At 42.9% G+C, this 22,699-nt stretch overlaps 1 protein-coding gene across 2 annotated transcripts in view; it reads right to left on the bottom strand.

The window, feature by feature from the left end:
• The window catches only part of gria4b (glutamate receptor, ionotropic, AMPA 4b), a 72,337-nt gene that overhangs the window by 9,388 nt on the left and 40,250 nt on the right, over positions 1-22,699 (bottom strand). For both annotated transcript variants that reach the window (XR_011037817.1, XM_068331009.1), the window contains exons 6-11: positions 22,147-22,305; positions 19,342-19,509; positions 18,870-18,974; positions 17,208-17,318; positions 10,481-10,687; positions 7,188-7,561 (exon numbers count right to left, since the gene is read on the bottom strand). Coding sequence is in view for 1 of the 2 variants with exons in the window: in XM_068331009.1 (XP_068187110.1) it covers positions 7,188-7,561; positions 10,481-10,687; positions 17,208-17,318; positions 18,870-18,974; positions 19,342-19,509; positions 22,147-22,305 (1,124 nt within the window). In the remaining variant the exon portion in view is untranslated. The remainder of the gene's footprint in view (positions 1-7,187; positions 7,562-10,480; positions 10,688-17,207; positions 17,319-18,869; positions 18,975-19,341; positions 19,510-22,146; positions 22,306-22,699) is intronic.

The following is a 22,699-nucleotide window of genomic DNA, read 5'->3' as shown; positions in this document are numbered from 1 at the left end:
GCACCATTTCCAGAATCCTCCTTTCAACGGATTCTGCAGGGCCCAATGTTCCAATACCTGAAAAACCTTGACGAGCAGCTTTGCTTCCGTTTGAAGGACCGTATTTAAACAAACTCTATCTGCCAAAGATGCTCTGACCAAAGAATCGGCGAGGAAACTTAAGGTTTCTATTTCTGGGCTGATGTGGCGGCTAAGGAGGCTTCTGATGGAGCAGCAGCTCGTGCCCACTTCCACCATAAGAAGGCGGTTTTTACCCATGAAATAGACTTAATGTATTAGCTGTGGACATGAATACAAATGATTCCCCTGTCTTTTTCTCCCCACTCTCCATTTTCCTCCTCCTTGAGATGAGTAATTCTGAAACTTTTGAGTGCAGATGATTTAACTGTAAAATAATGACTAATGGGAGGACGGCGCTTGTGAAAAGACGCACAGATGAGTTGCATCCTCTCTTTTCTGCTCTATTGCCACTCATCTCAACTATTAAATTCCCCTCATCTCCTCACCAGACCATCTCCATCTTTTGTTTCTTTTTTTTTCTTTTTTTTTTTGCTCTGCCGGCAGAAGCAGAAGATTGTGGGAGTGTAATAGCGGGACCGGAGGAGGAGGAGGAGGAGGAGGAGGAGGAGCGTCTCCGTCATCCCTCCAACCCTCTGTGCTGCGTTTGCTGGCTGATACCACTGACTTTCATCCACAGTGACACACTGCTGTGTCTTCATGGGCCTGCAGAACACAGAGGTTGGGTTTAGTGGGCGAGAGAAGCTTATCGCTGCATGGGAGTTTGGGTAATTTTCAGGCCACGTTGGGTTCTGCTGATGTACGCCGCTAAAGACGCTTTGACATGTAGATTAAGATGATAAGACTCATGGATATGCAGATGATGAAACTGTAATGTAACGCCTTCATTGTATCTGTTTAGAGGTCATGAAAACAGCTGCTTCACACACTTTTAAATTGTGGGTATTAAATGTGAGGACATGGCAGCGAAAACTACGTGTCTGTTGTTTATCGTTCTGTATTTCTCACATCCAAAGAGCAACAGACACCAAACTGACCAGAAATGAGAAACGCCAGGACGACCAGGTGAAAGGTGGCACTTGAACACATCACATTACACAGAATAGCCTCCATACCAGCAGGTGGTGCTAGTCTCTTGAAGAGACACCAAATTTTCTTTCTTCACTTGTGTTTCCGAATTTAAATTGTTGTCCTCCCACCTCAGCAGCGACCTCTTCAACTCACAGTCCAACTTGTCATTTGGAACAATGCTTCATTGATGGATTCTCCCGGAAAAATATGGGATATAAACTATAAACTGAGAATAGATAGTCCCTCATGGGTGTGAAATATTACAGATTACAGTATAATTATTATAAATCTACAATTGCCTGGATCATCCCAAACTAACTGCTATATATTTAATCTGAAACCATCGACTTCTGAGAATCTGAAGTCATCTAAAACCTTTGGTTGGTCCGGCTTTATGTGTGAAACCAGCAGCTTTTTAAGCATCACAAAGCAAAAAGCCAAAAAAATATGATGAAGGAGATATGTTTGTAAAAGCAGGAGATTTTAAAGTCAGAGAATGTTTTCATCTCTGAGTTTCTGTTCACTAGAAAACTCTAAAAACTCTTTGACTGCAGTTGGATCTTGTAAACGTTGGGGAGAACTTGACTGTAATGATGTATGTGCTCAGCTTTCCCACGAGTGGAGGAAACAAGAAAACCAGACGGGGAAGTAATAAAAGAAATAAAGTGGAAACAAAACAGAAATTGGCTTCAGTGGAAGGGGAATTGGATTCTTCGCAGCAGTCCAGGGAGCCTTAGGGTAAAAAAAAAAAGGCCAAAAAAATTATAATTTCAGCAGTTACACAGCAATTAGTCAGCGCTTTCCCCTAATGGGGAGCTGGCTTAAGTTAAATCAATTTGTATTCATTAAATTCTGGCTAGGTGGTCCGCGCTCATCTGCAGCTATTTATGTCTTTATGTCAGTGATCGCCTTGGAATACGTAAGAAGTCTTCACACTGAAACATCGGCCAAATGTAATCCTCAAGCATTTGGTCTGCTGACGTTCCTCACGAAGCAACAAAGCGACGCACGACAGCCAACGGTTCAAATTCTGATTGTGTTATTACCTGTAAAGATGGAGGCAAACATCGAAGAAACACTGAATCAAGTCTTCTGTCTCTGCTCTACATCAAACGTTTTAACCCTCAATTTGAATAAACATTTAATTTCTTAACATCAGAAACAATCACGTATCTTTCCTGTATTTGTGACAGGAAACAGGTAATTATGACTTATCTGACTCAGTTGAACAGAATGATTGAAAACAATTAAGTCCCCATCAACGGTGCGACTGCTGGCCTGTGGGTAACAACATAAACTTACCATCATAAGTTATTTGTCTAAATTATTTCAGTGAAACGTGATAAAATGATGTGTGTGCTTCACATCTACACACACTGCTGTTGTATTGTGACATACTTTTAAACTTTAATGGCCCACTTCTCTCTTCGGTTTCCTTTGAAGTGCGAGAACAAGCGGAATAATGAGATGCTGTCTCAGATAATTCTATGCAGAGGATGTGTAGGTTTTCCTTGGGATTTAAAGCATGTTTGTGGGGCGGAGGGAAAGAAACGGGGACGGAGGAGAAGAGAGTGGAAGATATGGAGAGAGAGAGTAGAGTTCTGACCTTGGGCTGAGTCTACATAAATGAGAAGGTGCTGTTTTGCCCCCAGGGTGACACCTGGGGCACATCCACACCATCTGACTTATTCATAGCAGACAAACCATCATCACTCCATGAACCATTTTCTGCTTCCTCCTCAACTTCATGCTCTCGATTTCTGTCTCCACCTCAACCACAGCCTGATATTGAATTTTAAATCCTCTGCGTTGCTGTAAATTCTTAAATAAATAAAGCAGGGACTGGATATCGATTGGCTACAAGGCAAACTTTGGGGTGGAATTATCTTTGCTCTGTCATCACATGATCGTTCAAGAGAAATGTACATTCCAGCTGTTCCAAAAACAATAGAAAGGTGCAACATTTCTCGTGCTTTTTAAAGCTCCTCAGCTGATTCTTCTTTCGCTTTCTGATTTTTCACAAAAAAAGCCTGGCAGAAATTTGTTGGCCTAAGCCCTTAAAAACAGCTGGAAAGAGAACACATTGTATGAAATACAGGAAGCGGTCAGCTTCATGGACGGTTGCAATGATAATGACAAAACCTGCAAATGCAGATTAGAAGCAAATGAAAGGGGAGGGGTGAATCTGATTGAGCAGAAATCAGTCTCTTGTGTTGAATTCACATTTTAAGCATCAGTGTGTTACCTTAATTTACCCAGTCTGCTAATTGGATGGGAAAATGCAAAGCAAAGAAACAACAAGGACTGCTGGACATGTAATTTGTAATGCATAATAAGTATAATAATAATAATAATAATAATAATAATAATAATAATAATAATAATAATAATAATAATAATAATAATAATAATAATAATAATAATAATAATGCATAAGTCTGACTTTTTAAAAATCTCATATTACTGTTTGGTGCTTTTTTTTACATGACTTAAAAAATGACATTTGCTGAAATTTGGATTAAAAAAATGGTACCCATGATTCCATTATTAAACATTTTCAATGGGTTAGAAATATTTAACACATCATTTCAAAACCAAAAAGATATATTGTTCAGTTTGACCTCTAAAATCGGATGACACAAAGCACGACTTAGCTGAAAACTCACAGACATGGACTGATATTAAGATTTCCAACAGTTGAACCGAGGCCAAACAACATGCTGCTGCTCGTCGACAGCGTCCGACCTCACATTGCCGGCACAAGATCGAAGCAGGAAACTGAAATGGATGTTGACTTAGTAGCTGGAGGCTGCTGCTGTGCATACAGATGCCTCAAGTAACACCCATAATTTTAAAGAATAGTGCAGCAAATCAATTGAGCGTAACGAAGGACAAGCGCTGCTGACACAAGCACTGAGCAGTGCAGCAGAACTCCTGCGTCGGCCGGATAACAAAGCTAATTGGCATTGAATTAATAATCTTCCAGATTGACCACTTCAAAGTCATTTCTCCTGCTCAAACACAGCCATTGTTGTCCTCAAATCTAAAATGGAAAGTTACGCTTCATCTGTCGCCATCAGGAAATTCATCATCAGTCTGCACGCGCCGCGAGCTAATCAGGACTAATCAAGCCAATCGCTGCATTCTCATTAGCTCCATGTGAGACGCGGCAAACGCAACCCAGCGGTGGAGACAAAGATAATCTGTCCGAAGCAATCGAAGGGAAGCGACTGACGGCACCTGGAACAGCCATGACCAATTTCCCCATAATGGAGTGGCAGATGGCGGCCTCGATATCTGGGATGATATTTTCAGACTTCGGGTTCGGCAAGGTGACGACCTGGAGTCTCAGGAGAAAAGAGCAGAGGAGCTGGAACCATTCCCACCTGGGATTTGCAGTCAATTAAAAAGACTATCATGCCACCTTTTCATTCAAGCTCCCCCCTTGATTCACAGAGACTTTCACCGACGGGACCAAGACGTTAATCACTGAATTAATTATGGTGGGTTACCTCTAGGGAGCAGACGGGAGTGTTAACCCTTCAGAGAGAGAAGGAATTCAATGCTACTGTCTCCTCTGCCTCTCCTTGTGGCGTCCCACCAGAAATGGATTTATTATGGAAACTTCAATTTTTTTTCAAGAACAGTTTTCCACAAAATACCTCAAAAGTATTAAAAATTTTGTTCTTAAATCATCCCAAATGGTTCAAACGATATCAAGAATCATCGCGCTACGTTTCTCGCAGTTCGCCTGTTCTCCTATCTGCTGTGAGAGCTTTACAGCACGGGTGAAGGAAGTCGTAGAATATGACAGAACATACAAAAGAAACTGTCGCCTCCTCCGTATTTCCTGCTCGCGACTGTAACGGATGATTGATTGCCGCTTCCTTCGCCCCAAATTCGTCCCATTCACCTCTGGCCTTGTCGCTCCCTCTGCGAGGTCTAATCTCCCCCAGTGTTATGGGATTCGCGTGTTGCCCTGTCAAACTAAACTGGAGTGGAAGTGCTCCTGAGCTGTGGGGCCCGGTGCTGATGGACCGGGAGGGGCCCGTGGGATTAGCAGTGACAGGTGGAATGCAGCCAGAGAGGGTTGAAATGTAGACTCCTAATTTTGTTGCCGACATTGTTGTCCAGCAACTTAAGTCCTTATCTGGAGCTCGCAGGCGGAGATGTGGTGGGCTGGGGGGTGGTTATGGTTGGTGAGCGTGGGGTCGCCTACAGACATGTGAACAAAGCGAGGTGTGCTCCTTAAATGAAAGGCCTTAATCACAGTCACAGGTCCACTATAGTCTCCTCTAAAGGTTGCTTACGTGAGGCCGGGCTATAATTTACTTCGGGATCCTCCATCTTGTGTTTCCATCTGGCGAGGAGGGGGGGGGGTTGGCTGAAAGATACAGGTTGGTTTGGTCCTCTTTTCATCTCCCACATTATTACCAACTCTATTACAGTATAAGATCCATAAGGGCTTAAAGGAGATAAAAGAAAGCTATGCAAACACCTTAAAACAACTATAGGAGCAGAATGTAGAACTTAAAGCTTGACAACGCCATTCATCCAGTGGAGAAACAGTTCAGAGATGAGAAACTTAAGAATTGCAGGCTTTGCCAGAGTGTGATGACAGACAAGAAGCCTGATCTTTGAACAACAACAACCCAAAAAAATAAAAAAAATACACACACAATGAGCACTTGCAGACCGGAGAGGAACAATCCCCACTTTCTCCACCCTCCTGTCAAAAGCAGGTCATGCTGACTGGACACCGGTTTGCAAAGATTGCTCCGTTTGTGTCTCATTATTTGGACAAAGAGAAGAGAGAATTGACAGACAAGGCGAACACAAGGAGACCTTCGCGGTGTGATCTCACACTGCGGAGCGTCCAGCGGCTCGAGTGTGAAGCCACAACTGCCAAAGCTGACAGACAACCTAATTCCCGTACAGGCAGACAGTGAATAGCGATGCGGCTTGGAGTAGCAGACACATGAGACGAGTGTAGCCGACAACACAGAGAGCTGTTCTGACCAAATGTCTCCACATTTACAGCAACAGTTTCATGCAGATAAGAACTGCTGCTGAAGTGTTTGTCTTCATCTTATAGAGGACTACATGTAGTTAGCATCTTAGAAGCACATGCATACCTGGTTTCTTCAAGGAAGTGAGATGAGTTTGTTAGCACACTAGCATGTAACCTGCTAAATTCTTGTCATAGCGGTGAAAATAATTCCTGCTACACCTTTAGCATTGTCATTATTGGTATGTCAACAGATGCAGAAGTCACAGTAACCGATGCTAACAGCGTTCAGGTATAAAACATAAATCTAATGATATTGAGCTTTTTATCCTCCCCTTCACAAAACAAACCAACAGGTTTGTTTGTCTGCTTGTTTATGGTGGTGATGGGAACTCTGGGCTGCCATCCTGAAGAGAACTAAATAACCTCATTTAATTAAATGAGATTTTTACGTGATTGAAGCGATTGTAAAATGTAATTAAACAATACAGTCACTCTGTAAATTCAACTTTTATGTGTTTGCAGCTGAAACCCGTGGTATATAAAGGAGAATTCTACTTCAGGTCAGCTGCTGATCGCCAAGAATCAGTCGGCTCTCTGCCATCAATGGGCAGGAAATGGAGGAGTTTTGAATTACTGCCATGGGTTATGATAGAGGATGCAGATTAAATGTGACTCAAACTATGGACACACTACACAGCTGTCAGAAGGGGGGGTCGGGGAGGTTGGGGTTGGGGTGGGGGGGACTTTAAATATAACACTCAAAGTCACTTTCAAACAGTTTTCTCTACCTCCTGTGGCACAGATGAGAGGAATCTGAAAACTAGTGACTTCAATAATCATTTCTCAGCCATTTTCAGTTTGTCTTTCCTGAACATTGGTGGGTGTGAGATTTTAACACTTTTCCAGATTAACGCAATCCAGTTGGATGTGAAGACAAACAGTCATTCTGCCCGGTTTAAAGTCAAGTAACTTGTCCTGAGCCGGAGGACATAAAGTAATAACACACCAGAGACTCAGCAGCAAATGTTCACCAACTGTAATCTTCTGAGATGAAAACCTGTGACAGTCTAATAAAAGCGTGTCTTACCTGGGGGAGATGTCACAGCCCTGCTGCATGAAGGCGCCCAGGGAGAACCAGAGGGAGTTGAAGATGCCGAACTCATTGGGGGGCTGGTCGCTTGGCGGACCGTCGGTGCCCTCTTCGGGCTCCTCGGTGTGCCATTCGTACGGGCTGAAGCGGCTGACCAGGAAGAGCACCACGCTCACGCCGATATAGGCAAACACGATGCACATCCAGATCTCGTAGGCCAATGGGTCCAGGAAGGAGAACACCCCAGGTTTAGATTTCTGGGGCTTCTTGATCATGATGGAAATGCCCAGCGACATGAAGGGCTTAGAGAAGTCGATCACCTCCTCCCGGACTAATGTGATAGTCAAAGGGGCCACAGCGATTTCCGCTTTCTGTGGATGGAGAGGAATCTGATTAGCAGTCCGAACGAGCCTCTATGAGAGCAACTCTGAATCCAAATGATGACGGATAAACAAAATGCAAATGATGGATCATCTCTCGGAGCTGGGCCCTGCAGCCATCAAACATCACTTAGTCGTAGATATTACAAAGTTAAGGCCAGCAGCCGGCCGGCCATCAGTAAACAAAACCACAACAACCAGCCAGTTTTCTCTCGCCACAGCTCGTGTTATTTTATCTGAATTTCTCCCTTGGCTGAGCAAATCTCAATGTGATCGAGTTCAGACCTGGGCTGAATACATCTAAGAGAGATCAAGTCGAGTCTGAGAATGAAAGGAAATTGAAAAAGACATTCTGAGGCCCTCTCCAAAGCTGAGAGGCTTAGATGAAAGTCTGAGAGAATCAGCAGGGAGAGTAAAATAACGTGTCAGGCAAAAACGCTGCTACCGCAGGACAGCATAGGATGGGATGCAGAGGTCTACAGCTGTAGAGAAGTGCAAACTGGCTCGCTGGAAATCCGCATCCCAGATTATGGCTAGCGACTTAGCTACACTCGTCTGACCTTGTCCGCCTGGCTTTGGAGGGAGGCAAAAGGACTTAATATCAGCACTAAAGTGGAACTTTCATTACGACCATCTGAAACTAAAGAGGGATGAGGGATAAGGAAGGATGGAATCCAAGTTCTTTCATCAGAAACAAACCGCAATGAGACAAAAGCCTCAGGCCATTCTGTGGGCACTAAAATATGTGGCAGGTTAATGAGAGGAATGGCTTTTGTGGTGGCAGGGGGGGCTTTTCTGGGCAGGAAATGAATGGGCTATGACAGGAAAGTGCTGACAACTGTCAGCTAGCTCCCATTTTCCCAGTCACACACACTCTGATATTATCAAACACACACCCACGCATATTACTTATTACGTATTACTACAAGATCCTCTTACTGGATCGGTTCCAGCCTTCTGGTCCTCATAGATTCTGAGTCACGAGGTTTGGTGATTTTGCATTTACATTATTTCGTCACTCTATCCTGAACACATCTGGAGAAATCGTTCCATAAATCATTCTAAAATTGCATCACAAAGAACACAGTCGCACATTTTTCTTCATGCGTTGTCGACCACCACTTGTTCGTTTTTTGCACCAGGAGTGCATTGTAATGCTTGATCAGTCCTGACACATCCCGAACCGAGCCTCCCTCCGTCGCTGCCGTTGACTTTTGGTGAGTCACCGCAACACTGAAGAGGCGCGAGTGAGAAAAATGTCACTTTTTGTGAAAATGCCACTTAGCTCATCACAAAAGAAGGGACAGTTATAACAAGTTATTACAGCCATTTGTTGGAGATGTAAATATGAAATGCTTCTTTTGGGGAGAACTTACACTTGAATTTGCTTTATTCATTGTTGTTACTGTTGAATCAGAAGCAAACCTCTAACAAGAACCAATGCAGTCAGAGACTGCAACACCCTTGAATTCAAAATTTTACCCTGACCTACTTGCATAGGTCAAAGATCAAAGCTACTGCTCTGACCTAATTTCATAGATCAAAGCACTAGCTTTGATCTACGGTCTAACTCGCACTGGCCTTCTCACTTGTCTTTCTATCTTATGTGGTTCCTGAGTGTACAAAAGTTACAATTTGACCTTGACGTAGTTTTCTCAAGGTCAAGATCATCATCTCATTTTCATCCCCTTTGCTGCCTGAGTAATGTGCTTTTTGTTTCATCTTTCTCTCTGCAACGGTTGCAAAGATATTTGGTGGACTAACAGACAGACGGAAGCGACTAACACTGACCATTACGATACATCACCGCTTTGAAGCGGAATGTAAAAATCAACATCAAATTACACTTTCATGTAGCTGAAAAAGTCTTAACTTGTAAAGATAGTCTTTATCTTTCCAGCCATGCAAGGATGTCTTCGACCTTGAAAACATTCAGGATGAAGAACACTCCTCTTGTTCCTCACTTCTTTGTAAGCCATTAATTCCCTTCATCATCCCACACCCCAAGCTTCCATCCACTGTGATCCCACAGCAAGGTCAGCTGCACAAAGACGACTCAACCCTGAATCAAATCGCCACCTCAGAGGTTCTCTAACTAGCTCTGCACACACTCACTTTCCCAAACCACCGCCTCCAAAAGATCAGTGGTAAGGCTCTGCTAATTCCTTTCTCCTGCTAGCATTAACACCACCAGAGCCCAGCAGACCATTTACATCTTCACTCCAGATGGAATTAATTACCTACACCGCAAACAATGCACCAGAGTGGCCATTCAGTCAGAAACGATGTTTGCACGGTAGAATGTTTGTTCAAAACACAACAGTCACTCCAGGTCTCGCTCACAGTTATGTTACTGTTGACATTTAAAAACTTCCTGCACAGACAGTCAACAATAAGAAGTCTTTTAGCAGCTTAAACTTGTTAATCATCGTTCTTTGTAATTGACTTTTATTTTGAAACAGTACAACTTTAATTTGAGAACATTTCAAATATCAGAACTTGAAAATGACATTTTAATGAAGACAAATATATAAGGTCTACATCAATGTGACTTTACTGTGAATATCACAAGGCTATCAGGCTAGAACTGAAGAACAAATTCTTCAATTTCATCTATCTGGCTTTTATGGACTGTCTACAGTTTGAATGAATTGATGACTAATTTCCAGCTTTAAGAAACCCAAAAACTAATTTTTCTGTCACCAGCCAAGCCGCTGTATAAATCTGTTCAAAGTATAGATTAGAAAAAGACAGAGTGTTGTCTCTAATTACCATCATGAATCTTACTGACAGCCTAGAATTAAACTTTGAATGAGATGAGTCAGCATCAGAAAAAGCTCATGCAGTTCTTTGGGATGTGGGAGATGAACCATTTCCTGTCATCCAAAGAGACAAAACAAAAGTTCTTACCCCGTACACCAGCTCCCCGACCATGCCGTTCCAGATCTTCGTCTCCGGGTCCCTGGCGCCGTATTTGCCGTCGGGAACAATGGAGATTTTGTACTTGATGCCAATGTGTTTGGCGATCTCAGAGGCGAGGTCCACACAGTAGCCCTCGTACTGGTCGTTGCCTTCGTACATCTCCCAGTTCTTCTTAAGCATCACATAGGGACCCTCCTACACAAAGGACCATAACCAGTGAACCAAACCATCAGACAGACAGACATGCAAACACGAGGGCTGGCACAATGATTCATTAACAAACCAACAGACAACAGAATGACAAACAAGAGCCTAAACTCACTAACACCAACCCGGGTTCATGTTACAGTGTTCCACCACTAGGAGTGCTATGGAGCAATGCTCTTAGCAATGGAGTCGGGACTTCCTGAAAGTCATGCACATACATGCAGATGAAGAAATGATGGGTTCATGCAATTTGGTTGATAGACATTTGATGACATCCGTAGATGTTGGAACAAAGTAGTAGGAAATTGTTAGCTAACAAACATTAACAAAAAACCCCCCCTGCTTGAAACAGTTTTTGGCAAATCAGTGTGATTTTTTTGTCAACCTCAAAGACGCAAATGATTGATAAAATGATTGTTCTACAAGAAAACCCCATGAAGAACTTTCAGATTCGGATAAAAATTTAGCAACAAACATGAAATAATTGGTGAACAAGGCTAAAATCTTCTAAGAATTATAGTTAGACAGACTCAATCTTGTGATCCTCTCATCAACTCAAGATGCGAATGCTTTAGAGCAGCATAGATGGGAGTTTAGGCAGGAGCAGAAAGAAATCAGTGTTAATCTGAATGGTGACACACAGAACATCAAACCAAAGGTGGAAAGGTGGACACTGAACATTAATTTCTCTGAAGGACATCAAACCACCACACACTTACAGGAATGAGAGTAAGGGTGACCAGTGGAAAGTTCTACATCGATGGACTGGGCAGGGCGGGATTTCATATTTCCAGACAAAATTTTTTTTTAATGTGCATATGCAATTTATTCTCAAGATGTGTTTCCTGGCCCCGGGACGAAACCAGGCACCCAAAGACAGCTCAGTGGAGTGGGAGTGCAAATAGTGAGCCGAGCCCGAAGCAGCACATTAAACACAATGATGACACAATCTAGCAGCTTCATGCCAACATTGCTAATGAGAAATGCACGTTCTGGACCGCTCTTGTGGGAGAATGTCAATTTGATAAGTGCGATCTAAGTGCGTTATTAAAACTCGCAGGTTTTACACATGCCAAATATTCCCTGCTGCTTGAAGACCATCCTGGTGCTTCAGGAATGAATAAAGAAGCAATGAAATGAGAATCGAAAGCAGATAAAACGGCTACAAAGGCCTTGCAGCAGCATCGAGCTGTGTGACCGTTTACACATCACAATAAATGTGGTTGTTTTCCTTAAAACCTCATCTTGGAGTAATAATGTCCTTCTGTATGTTTGCTGTGTGAAATCTGTAATAAATGGATTGAAGTGAGTTCATCCAGGAATGTAAACACAAACATACTTAAAAGTATATTTTAACGTTTTCACATATTCTTGTGAGACACTATTGCTTCTGTCGCTGAACCAGAGCTGAATTTAGTTTTCCCCAATGCAGTTCCTGGTATTCTAGCATTCAGCAATCAGAACATGGGGTGACTTTTAGATGCAACCCATCACACACAAAAAAAATTGAATTAAAATATGTCTGCAAAATGGGAAAAGTTTAATTCCTGCAGGGCAATGAGACTGGAGAGAAGGAGAATGCAGTCTGATCTGTTAGAGAAGGTAACAACTTCCTCTACGTCTTGTTTTTGTGGCATCGGACGAAGTAAAGCTGTGATTTCATGAACCCCCAGATTATCACAGGTCTGAATGGTCTGTATGAGATCCTCTGGTCTAAGGGGAATTTCCTAATCATCTTCCAGCTCTTCCTGTTCTTAACCTTGTGCCGAAGCAGCACGGCTGTAGCTTAGCAACACAGACAACTGGATGAGGTGAGAAACAGTTGTACTATAAGTAGTAGTAATGGTAGTAGTAGTAGTAAAGTTATTTACCACTTTTGTAGTAGTGGAAGCATTAGATATAGTAATAATCCAAACACCATCTTGACTCCTTGATTAGAGCCTCTGAAATGGGATGGAACCCATTATGATCAAGACTGAAATCAGAAGTTTTTGCTCAAATCTGGTGGTCAAAATTGAAACAGAACTGTTAGATGAACTTTTACCACAAACGAGTCAGTCTGGACATCTTGAAAATAACTAACTAAAATAACTAAAAAAAGAAATCTACAAATTTTCTTCTGCTGAAGATTTAGCCTACAAAAACGAAACCCATGATCCGCTTTTAACAAATCTCTATTAAATGAATGATGACATACAGTAGACTGCAGTCACGAGTGGATATTTGTGGATGTTTTGGCTGTAAATCAGAGTGAAATAACTGCTAATCCGTCTGATTTGTGATTGCAGGCCGTCTGACAGCGCTGGCAGCCGTGGTGCTGGGGGAGGGGCAGCGATGAAGGATGCTGGCGTGAGAAGAGAGCAGAGGTCTTCACAGCAAAGGCCAGCTCCACTGACAGATGGGTCAATAATCCCAAGCATGTTGCTTCACTAGAAGCCTAATGAGACTAATTACCATGCCATTAAATGCATACATACACACAAACACACATACACACACACACACACACACACACACACACACACACACACACACACACACACACACACACACACACACACACACACACATGCATACACATCAGAGTTATCAGACAGCCTGAGATCTGGCTGCTTGTTGCATATTTTGTGTAGATAAACAACAAACAACACTGTGAATACGAGCGATAACAAGCGGCGAACAATGGCTCATTTTCTACGATGAGAAAAATATTTGATGAAGCACAAACAGAAACGCTTCTCAGTTAAGTGAGTCATTGTTGGGTCTCAGTCATCAGCAGCCACTTAAGGTAATAATGACATTTTTATTTGATATAATGAAACTGTACATTAAAAAGAGGGCGGCACACATAAAGCACAAATGGAACAGAACAACTTATTTTCATATGTGCAAAAAAGAAAAAAGTACAACTGGCTGAGCTCAACCTCAGATGCAACCTGTTACTTCATATGTGGAATAACAAAGGGTGCACAAAAACTAAGTTAGTCAAACTTGTTTATTAGTTGCTACTAATAGCCTGTAGTCTTTTTAACTAAGATCAGAGCAAGTGCAAAGTCATTTGCATTGAGTTACCTTTACCAAGAAAATTAAGTTTATGTAACTATGCAGTATCCCTAGTTTTAGTTAACTCAACTTGATTTTGTTTGGTTTGTGATAAGTAATGTTAAAGAGTTCATTCTACTTAAAAAACTTGATTTTGAAGTTGATTTAACTCAAAAAGTGCTATGTAACCGAGTTACTTATTGACAATAAGTTGTCATTTTTTACAGTGTACAAAGAACTGTTGTGTTTTTTGTTTATGCAATAGAATCTTTTAAGTACACATGCGCGCGCGCACACACACACACACACACACACACACACACACACACACACACACACACGCACACGCACACACAGACCTGCATCACACTGTAAAAGCTGTATTTGTCACTCTTCATTAATTTGCTGTAATTTGGTCCTGGTCTCTATGATATCCAACTTAATTCAGTTTTAGCTCTGGACTGTATTTGTAAATAAACCATAAACATTTTTTATGCTTGAAAATAACTACGCTGTCTGAAATAATGTGCATGTGCTACTACTGCTATAAATTCTGCCCAAACAGCGGATTTCTGCTTTGCAGTTGCGTTGCCAGGAGAGATTTTGATATTAAAACAGTCTTTATCCACAATGTCCGGACATGTTCCCACAGAATTCCTTCAAGAGGAGCTAAACAAAAACATAATTACGGCAGGATCTTTACGACATTCCCTCTGGCAGATTTAGATAGTGCTAGGCTTTGAGTGCAGTGGAGGAGTTCAGAGCCGAGACACACTTCATAAAAGCTTTTGGCCTCATCTCGTCAATAAGTTGACCGTCAAACATTGTCCTTGACTATCGGAGTGTCTCTCTTAATGCATCGTGTTCCAAGCAGCTGCAGCCTGAGACGTCCCAGAGGACCGCTGACATCCTCAGACAAAGACGACAAATAATTACATAAACCATCAATTGAATTGAATCACCTAATATAATAAAAAGGTACAGATTTATTATCAGCCGCGGCCAAAACCTGTTGCCGCTGCTATCTACGTCAGATTCTCATGGCACTAAGAAGCAGTTTTCTGATTACCTCCTTCGTAGATGTTTGCGATGGATTTGATTGTCTTTCATAGCTTTTAAGGTCATCTTTTTGTGCCAGAATACATATTTGAACTGCTTTCCCAACCAACAAGTAAGAACCCAACACAAACCTGAAGACTAAACTGTAATCATCATAAAACATCTGCCTTGAACTACAAATATACTAAGGAACCACCTGCATGAGAAACCATTTGCCTGAAGAACCACCTACTGGACAACAGTTATTTGGAGATCACTTGCATGAGGAACCATTTACATGAGGAACGCTCTGCTTGAACATCTCCTACTTTGTGACTGATATCTTCATTGGATGTCAGTTGTAAAGCTGTGTTTCTACTGAAAATTATTCAGTAGAATATTTTGTTTACATGTTTTGCTTTATTTTTAATCTTAAACTTTAAGTTACACCTTTTTGATAGTTGAACTCTAGTATGAGTTTTAAGTTATTCTTTATTTTCATTATTTATCCTTGATGTTTTATTTGTGATCTTAATCAACCACCGTTTTATCTCATATGACTACTTTTCTTCTTCTTTTGCTGGTTGTGTTTTTCATCTCTATATTAACATGTTTGCTGTAAAGCTCTCTGTAACGCCAACCTCCATCAGTGAGAGTCAGTTTTTATCATTTTTATCATTATTATTGTGCATTGCTCTCTCTCTCTCACTGTGTCAGTCTATTATCAGTCAGATTTGTCCTTCTTTTTTATCTGTGATGAAAATATTCCAAACTTTGAAGATTATTTTAAAGAAGAAATAAGAAAAATACAACAGGCTGTGGCTCAGGGTTTTGAGCCTTAAACTTTCCTGAATTTTCTTCTGGAGACATAAAATAATAAAAATAAAAATATCAGCCCCACATAATGTTTTTGAAGCCTAGTGTGGATTTTATTCTACTAATTCCACTGCTGGATAGGCAGGACCAGAACCAGGACCAGGACATGTCTATACACTGAAACAGGAGAGCAACTAAAACCTACAAACACTTTTACAACATCTAATTCTAATGTTGTAGGACCTTCATGTAATAAAACACATCATTACGCTTAAGCGAACCAAACATTAGTCTCCACAACATGAAAAAAATACATAAATCCAATGCAGCCATCACAACGGAACTATAATATCATGCTTCATAAAAGGATGATGGATATGAACTGGGATGATTATGAGGGCATTAGTCTCTCTAAGCTGTTTTAAAGCTTACAGGAGTGTGTAATGTTCTCCACGCTAGAGCAGGTATGCAGACAAAGTGACAGATTTGGAGCAGGTAATAATTTGGTTAGACATGACGTATTCACATTCTGCTAGCGACTCGCTTCCCATAGCTCACTTTAAACCTGGATGGGATTCAAGCTGTGACTGTGCGACACACACAGGACGATGCATGGGTCTAACACACACAGACAGGTGTAGTGGAAGCTTGTTTGTGCTAGCAGACAGACGCTGTACTGTTAGGAGCTGGAAACCCATTTGGGGTGTCCATCAGTGGGTATCTGTCCACAAGCACGTCCTTATAAGAGGCTGTGTCTTTTTCCCTCCATTTGCATTCATTTTCCTGACGAGGGGCTCCATTACGGCTCTGAGTGGCTCCATTTCTTGTTCAGTTTTGTGTACAGGGTGTCCATTAACATAGCGGTCGTCTCTCTCTCTCTCTCTCTCTCTCTCTTCTTGCCTACTGTCTTTAGGGCTTCATTTGGGCTCATGTTGTCTCCATCACTCTCCCTTTAAGGGGCTTTCATATCCTGCTTGCGTCCAACTGGGGCTCAGTTTCTTAAAATGGGGTTCCTCATCAGGGGCTGAAAAGAGGGAGGATTGTGCTGAGCTGTGACATTCCCACCTCCTTCCTTCCTCCATTCAGCCGCTACACGAACACTCAACATGTGGCTGCTGCCTTATTCTAGTCAGGCACTTCAGAGTCACTCCCGTCTCACACGCCATGCAACGGCCATTCATTTGAATTTTAAGTAAATGTACACATGATGCTTGGACTGACGCTGTAGACGCATGGAGCACTTCACTGACGTCTGCAGTGCGAGCAGAAATCTCACTAAAGCAGCTGGCGGAGACATTAGCCTGCTTTTGATGTGTGTGTGGGTCCTATGAAGGAAGGTCTAAAGCGACGTTCCTGCATTGACCACTGCACTCTGGGATACTTTCACAATAAATCCAATAATAAAATGATTTCTTCGCCTACATCAAGTGGACGTCTGAGTCCAGATCATTTATCCATGTCCTGGTCTACGGAGGCTGAGTAGTCGCAATTTGTACTGATGTGACTTCAAGGCTTCTGCGTGTCCCTCCTGGCGTTACAAAAAATGACTGCATGCCTGACCGTGTGAGTGTGTGTGTGTGTTTGTGTTAGGAAGGGCATGCCGGTCTCTTACCATGATGGTTGTGACAACAACAGTCCGGTTCTCCATCCCAGTGGTGTCGTTCGGGAGTAACGGTGAGTCCTGGATCAGCACAAGTTTGTCTGCGTCGTTCCAGTAGCCAATCTGAGAGGAAAACCAGACATGAGTTTGTGTACATGTAAACACAAAGCTACATGCTACGCTAGCTGCTGCTGACAATGCTTTCTGTTGGATTCCATTGAGGCTGACGTTCACAGATGAGGGTGGGAATGGAGATCAAACGCTGAACAGAGAGCTGATTTACCACGTTTGCTCGAGTCAGACGTTTGAACGAAGTCAAGGGAAATTAAAAGGGTTCATGTTGAAGTTGTTGGAGGTGCGGCTGCTGGGGAGTCGAGTTTCAAACGATGTCAGAAAATCATTACAACTTCAAAACACATTCTAATGAATCTACAGTTTCCACTTTTTTTTCTACGATTTAAACAAGATTATTTTACTCTCAAATTTGCTATTAACTGTTATTCCCAAACGCCATTAACCCAGACTCACAGGTTTTTTTTTTTTTCAATCACATCACGCTGTGAATCCACTTTGAGGAAATAACATTAAATTATCGCGCAGACGAAACTGAAACGCCATCTTATAAGATCCAATTTTCCAGATCCCTGCTGTGCGGCTTCTATTTGTCAGGAGCTGTTTTATGTTCAGCTGACGTTTCCCATCATCTCCCAGAGTTCCTTCAGGGTCAAACTGACCGACTGGAACTGACAGACGTGATACTCTGTGGTCACAATATTAACATCCTCTGCTCAAGGAATGGTGATGGGACACACGGCGCCGCCTGGCTGGTGTGTGATTTCACACGAAAAGCTCCAAATATTCTGTCAAACTCAAGTATTGATCGCGTAATAGACAAAAACATTTGACAGCGACCACAACCGGTGACCGATCAGCCGGGCTGAAGATGCTGCCAGCCGGCTGCTAGGTGGCCAGAGGGAACGGAGAGCTGTGATTGGCTGATGCCTTCCTCCGTGCTGCGGCATCAGGATGATTGAGCAACATGGAGAACGTAGGAGAGGGGGCAGTAACACACACACACACACACACACACACACACACACACACACACACACACACACACACACACACACACACACACACACACACACACACACACACACACACACACACACACACACACACACACACACACACACACACACACACACACACACACACACACACACACACACACACACAGTGTCCTGACAGGACCCTCGCTGTGCTGCAGGAAGTCGGGCCAAAGCAGCTTTTGATTGATGGGAACTCTTCCTTCTCCCTGACACCCCCCCCCTCCCCTCCCCTCCACCCTGATTGCTCTCTATTTCACTTCATCCTCTCGACATCACTCTTGCAACCGCTCTCTCTCCCTCCTTTTCCCATTTTCCCTGATTTTTCTCAGCACACATCCATCCTTTGGCAGCAGCGGCGGAGCCGGCAAAGCTTTTTTTTGTTGTTTTTACAATAATAGAAAACACCACACAGCAAAGCGTGTCATCGCAGGCCTCAGATGATTCACATGACAGGAGTGTGCACTCACTAAATTGAAAAAGGTAACATATATACAGTTGGACTGACAAATATTCAAATATTCATCTGTTCTGCAAGTGAACGCGGAGTGTTGTGATGTTTTACCCGTCTGGGTCCATTATTCTTCAGCTCAAACACGTCCATTGTGTAGTTGACCCTGCGGCCGTAGTGATCAAACTGGACATTACCTGTTAATCCCTGCAACCGGACCTGCACACAGAAGACATGCAAACAGTTGAGTAACAGCAAATACTTGAAGGTGGGAGAAAAATCTTTCACATATCAAAGTCCATTTGGGTCAGTTGTCAACAGAATCAGCTTTTTATGAGCCGTTGGAGACAAAAGGGTGGCGTGAGGACAACCAGGAGGTTTAAAAAAGCAGCTAGTAGCAGTTAGCGGCTGTCAAAGAAGAAGGTAATCAAAGGAAATTCCGCAAATTGGGGAGTCGATTGAAGGTCTGGGAGGTCCTTACCCTCCAAACAAGATGACAAGAATTATCCTCATTGTTATTTCTTCCTCTTTTTTTTTCACGCCTCATTCGCCTGCTAGAATCATGCATCAGAGGAGTGTCCTTCACCTGTTTGAGGGTGCGCTCCATGTCGATGCCCTGGTTCCACGGGGCAGCCGGGTTGGCAAGACAGTCGCCCGCGTTCCCTCGCCTGGAAATGTCCACCTTCTGTCTGCGCAGGTTCCTGAAGGCCTCGGCCATCACCATCACCCCGTCATACGTCAGCGCCGAGGTGTACTGGGAACGCAGGAAGTAGAACAATCAAAAGAAAAGAAAAGATCACACATCAGGTGTGTGTTTGTCTGTGTGTGTGTGTGTGTGTGTGTGTGTGTGTGCGGCGCTAGTGGACACACACTTGAAAAATGTACGCTAATTAAAAGCAGATTTATTTGGACGGACTGTTCGCGGTGTTTGCCAGTCAGATCTGCTTAGAAACAATCTGCTGCCGGCAGCCTGTGAGGTGAAGCAGTTCGTCCGGAGGCCTTCCTGTTAGCCATTCTGTTCTGCTCATTATTTTCTGCGAATAGAAAGGAGGAGGAGGCAGAGGTGAGACAAAGGGAGAACATATTCCCCACAAAGAAAGCCTCCTTGCTTCCCCAAATCTATGGTTGACCTGAATAGTCCGTGTTGGCTCTGATTATTTGTGTTTTCAGAAATCACTCTGTGCATTTCCCGAATGCTCACCTCTGGCATGAAAGAAATCTAATTGCGTGAATGACAAAAAAGGCGGTGAGATGGAGAGCGAGCAGAGGCCAATTTTTTTTGTCCAGCCGGGTAGCAGTATGGCGTTAATTATCCTAGCTAGCAGGAGTTCATTAGCTAGGCCTCCAGCTCAGGGCGGTTCATATTCATTAGCCCACTGCTCGTTGTGACATTACGACTCTACGACGACCGCGGCGCTCCATCCTCCCGTTACTCTCCGACGAGCCGCCGAAAGAAGCACAAACACGCAACCTATCAGAGGTTTGAGATCAACCTGCGAGCAGCTGGGGGCATCTTCACAGCCGAGGGGTGAAGGCGGGAGCTGTGCTGGAATAATTAGTTCCAAAGAGAATTGTTTTTTTCCCCCGCTACTAACAGAAAATATTTTGAAGAACATTGACGTCTCTTCCCTCAGTTGACTGAAGGTTGAAGATAAACAGGAGTTGCTGAACCCGTTCGCACTGCTACTGTGGCTTTCTGAGAAATAGAACCGTTTTGTCCGCTCTCAGCTAGTGATACCAGTTTAAATCCAACTTGTTAGACTTTAAATGTTTCTATTTCATTTCCTATTTGGTTTGACATTCAGATGCTGAAAATGACATTTGAATTCAGTTAAAAACGACTTTAAAGAACGGATAAAGAATAAATATACTGCAGCTGTTCTGTGGTGGCGCTCTCATCCATAACTACACATATGTATAAAGAGCTGAATAGCATAGCATAGCATTGCATAAAGTAGCATCATCACTGAGTGGGTGATGATAATTCAGCAAGATATGGATTCAGTTTGCGTTCTTCTTCTATAATTGGACACCACGGTCATGAAGCCGGTTTCAGAGCTACTGGTGATGACACGTTTGATCCGGCGGGGTAAAATGAGGTGATTAATCTGGAATTAGGTGGCCATACCTGTGCATATGTGATCATAACAAGACCAACAAGGAGATTCTAACACTACATGTAAAGGATCAACAAAAGGATCCTTGAGCGAGTGTCACCGGGGTCGAGCGTCTCATCCACGCTCTCAGGACTCTTTCATTAGTTCACTGGCTGCAGATTCCGGGAAACTTCAGTGTTAATATATGAAAGGAAAGAAACTCAGTGTGACTCAGGCTGTGGGTGAACTTAATGGGCAACAGCCAAGTCGATTTGATCGAGAAACAGAGTGAGGATCACACACAAACACTGTCATGTGACCGGTTTTAATTTATACTAGTCCAATTCATCACACACACACACAAACACACACACACACACACACACACAAACACACACACACACACACACACACACACACACACACACACACACACACACACACACACACACACACACACACACACACACACACACACACACACACACACACACACACACACACACACACACACACACTTTTCTGAACTCACACTGTTTCCACTCCACTAGGTCTAGTTTTTAAAATAGAAATCTTGGATAAAGATTTGCTCCGGGGGACGGGGCGCTGACCACCGTGGCGTGATGCCAGAGACATTTACAATCTATGAGACCGAAGAGAAAGTGAACTGGGTCAGTTTGTCACACGGGGGGTGGGGTGGGGTGGGGGTGGGGGGTACAAGTGGACCAAGCAGCAGATGTCTCCCGCTGACGATGACGATGGTTGTACATGATCACGAATGTTTCTCATGCCTCTCTATCACGGCTGCTGCGGCTCACATCGCCTTCCTGAATCTCTGTAGGAACGTGCCCTCGCATGTTTTGTTGACTGCAGCAGATAATTCACACAATCAGCCAGTTTTTTATTAATCACCAGGGAGGCAGACGTTGGATTCAGTTTATTTCATGACAATTTGAAAATCAAATTGCCGAGATTTTTAAATTGTTTCAACACACGTGAGTTTTGGATTTCATTTTGTGGCACAGCTTGCCAGCATTTCTAGATTACTAATAATATTAATATTACTACAGAATAATAATGGAATAATACTGAGTATGAAAAACAATACGAAAGCTATGCACAGCTAAACAGTGCTGGAAAATAATCAAATATCCTGAAATGTTGCTACACTTTCCTATTTGACTTGCGAGGTGGATAAGGGGCCTTAGAGGAGACGATTGCGATCATCTTGTGTTCAAATCACGAGATTAAATAAAGTCCAGCTGCATTGTCGATCTGGTTTTGACAGGACGTACCTTGGGCGGGGCGTCCGAGCCCGGGTACTCCCTCTGGTCCAGTTTGTTCCAGCGCTGCATGAGTTTGATGACCATGGTGTTACTGAAGTCCACCAGCTGGAAGCCTGTAACGTTGGCTCCGCCATGCATGAAACGCTCCAGGTTGATGTCCTTAAAACCCTTCAGGGGCAGAAATGAGTTCATCTCACTCGATCGTCAAAGAGGTGAGAGCAGGAGAGAAATGCATGATGGTCCGGGACCAAAGACAAATACACTTGTCTGTGTCAGACTGTAATCGTTTTCATATTTTTGAAGTCAAGAATCTGATCCTGATACAATTTTCTTGTACCATTTAAAAAAAAATTAAGTTGCAAATCCTCTCAATTCAATCATATTTTTAACACATATTCCAGGAATGTTATCGACACTGGCCCTCAAGAATCTGAATTTATAAAAAGTCATTGAGACAAAGATTAAATGAAGCTTCATTGATCCGGTTTGACAAATAAAACATGCTGTTTTCAAAAGATTACACTCATTTCCACAATGACGTCGCCTCATTTAAATTAGCAAA

Source organism: Antennarius striatus, chromosome 13, assembly GCF_040054535.1.
Source record: "Antennarius striatus isolate MH-2024 chromosome 13, ASM4005453v1, whole genome shotgun sequence".
NCBI lineage: Eukaryota > Metazoa > Chordata > Actinopteri > Lophiiformes > Antennariidae > Antennarius > Antennarius striatus.
Note: the sequence above shows the minus strand (reverse complement) of the source record. Positions and strands in the feature narration are given on the sequence as shown.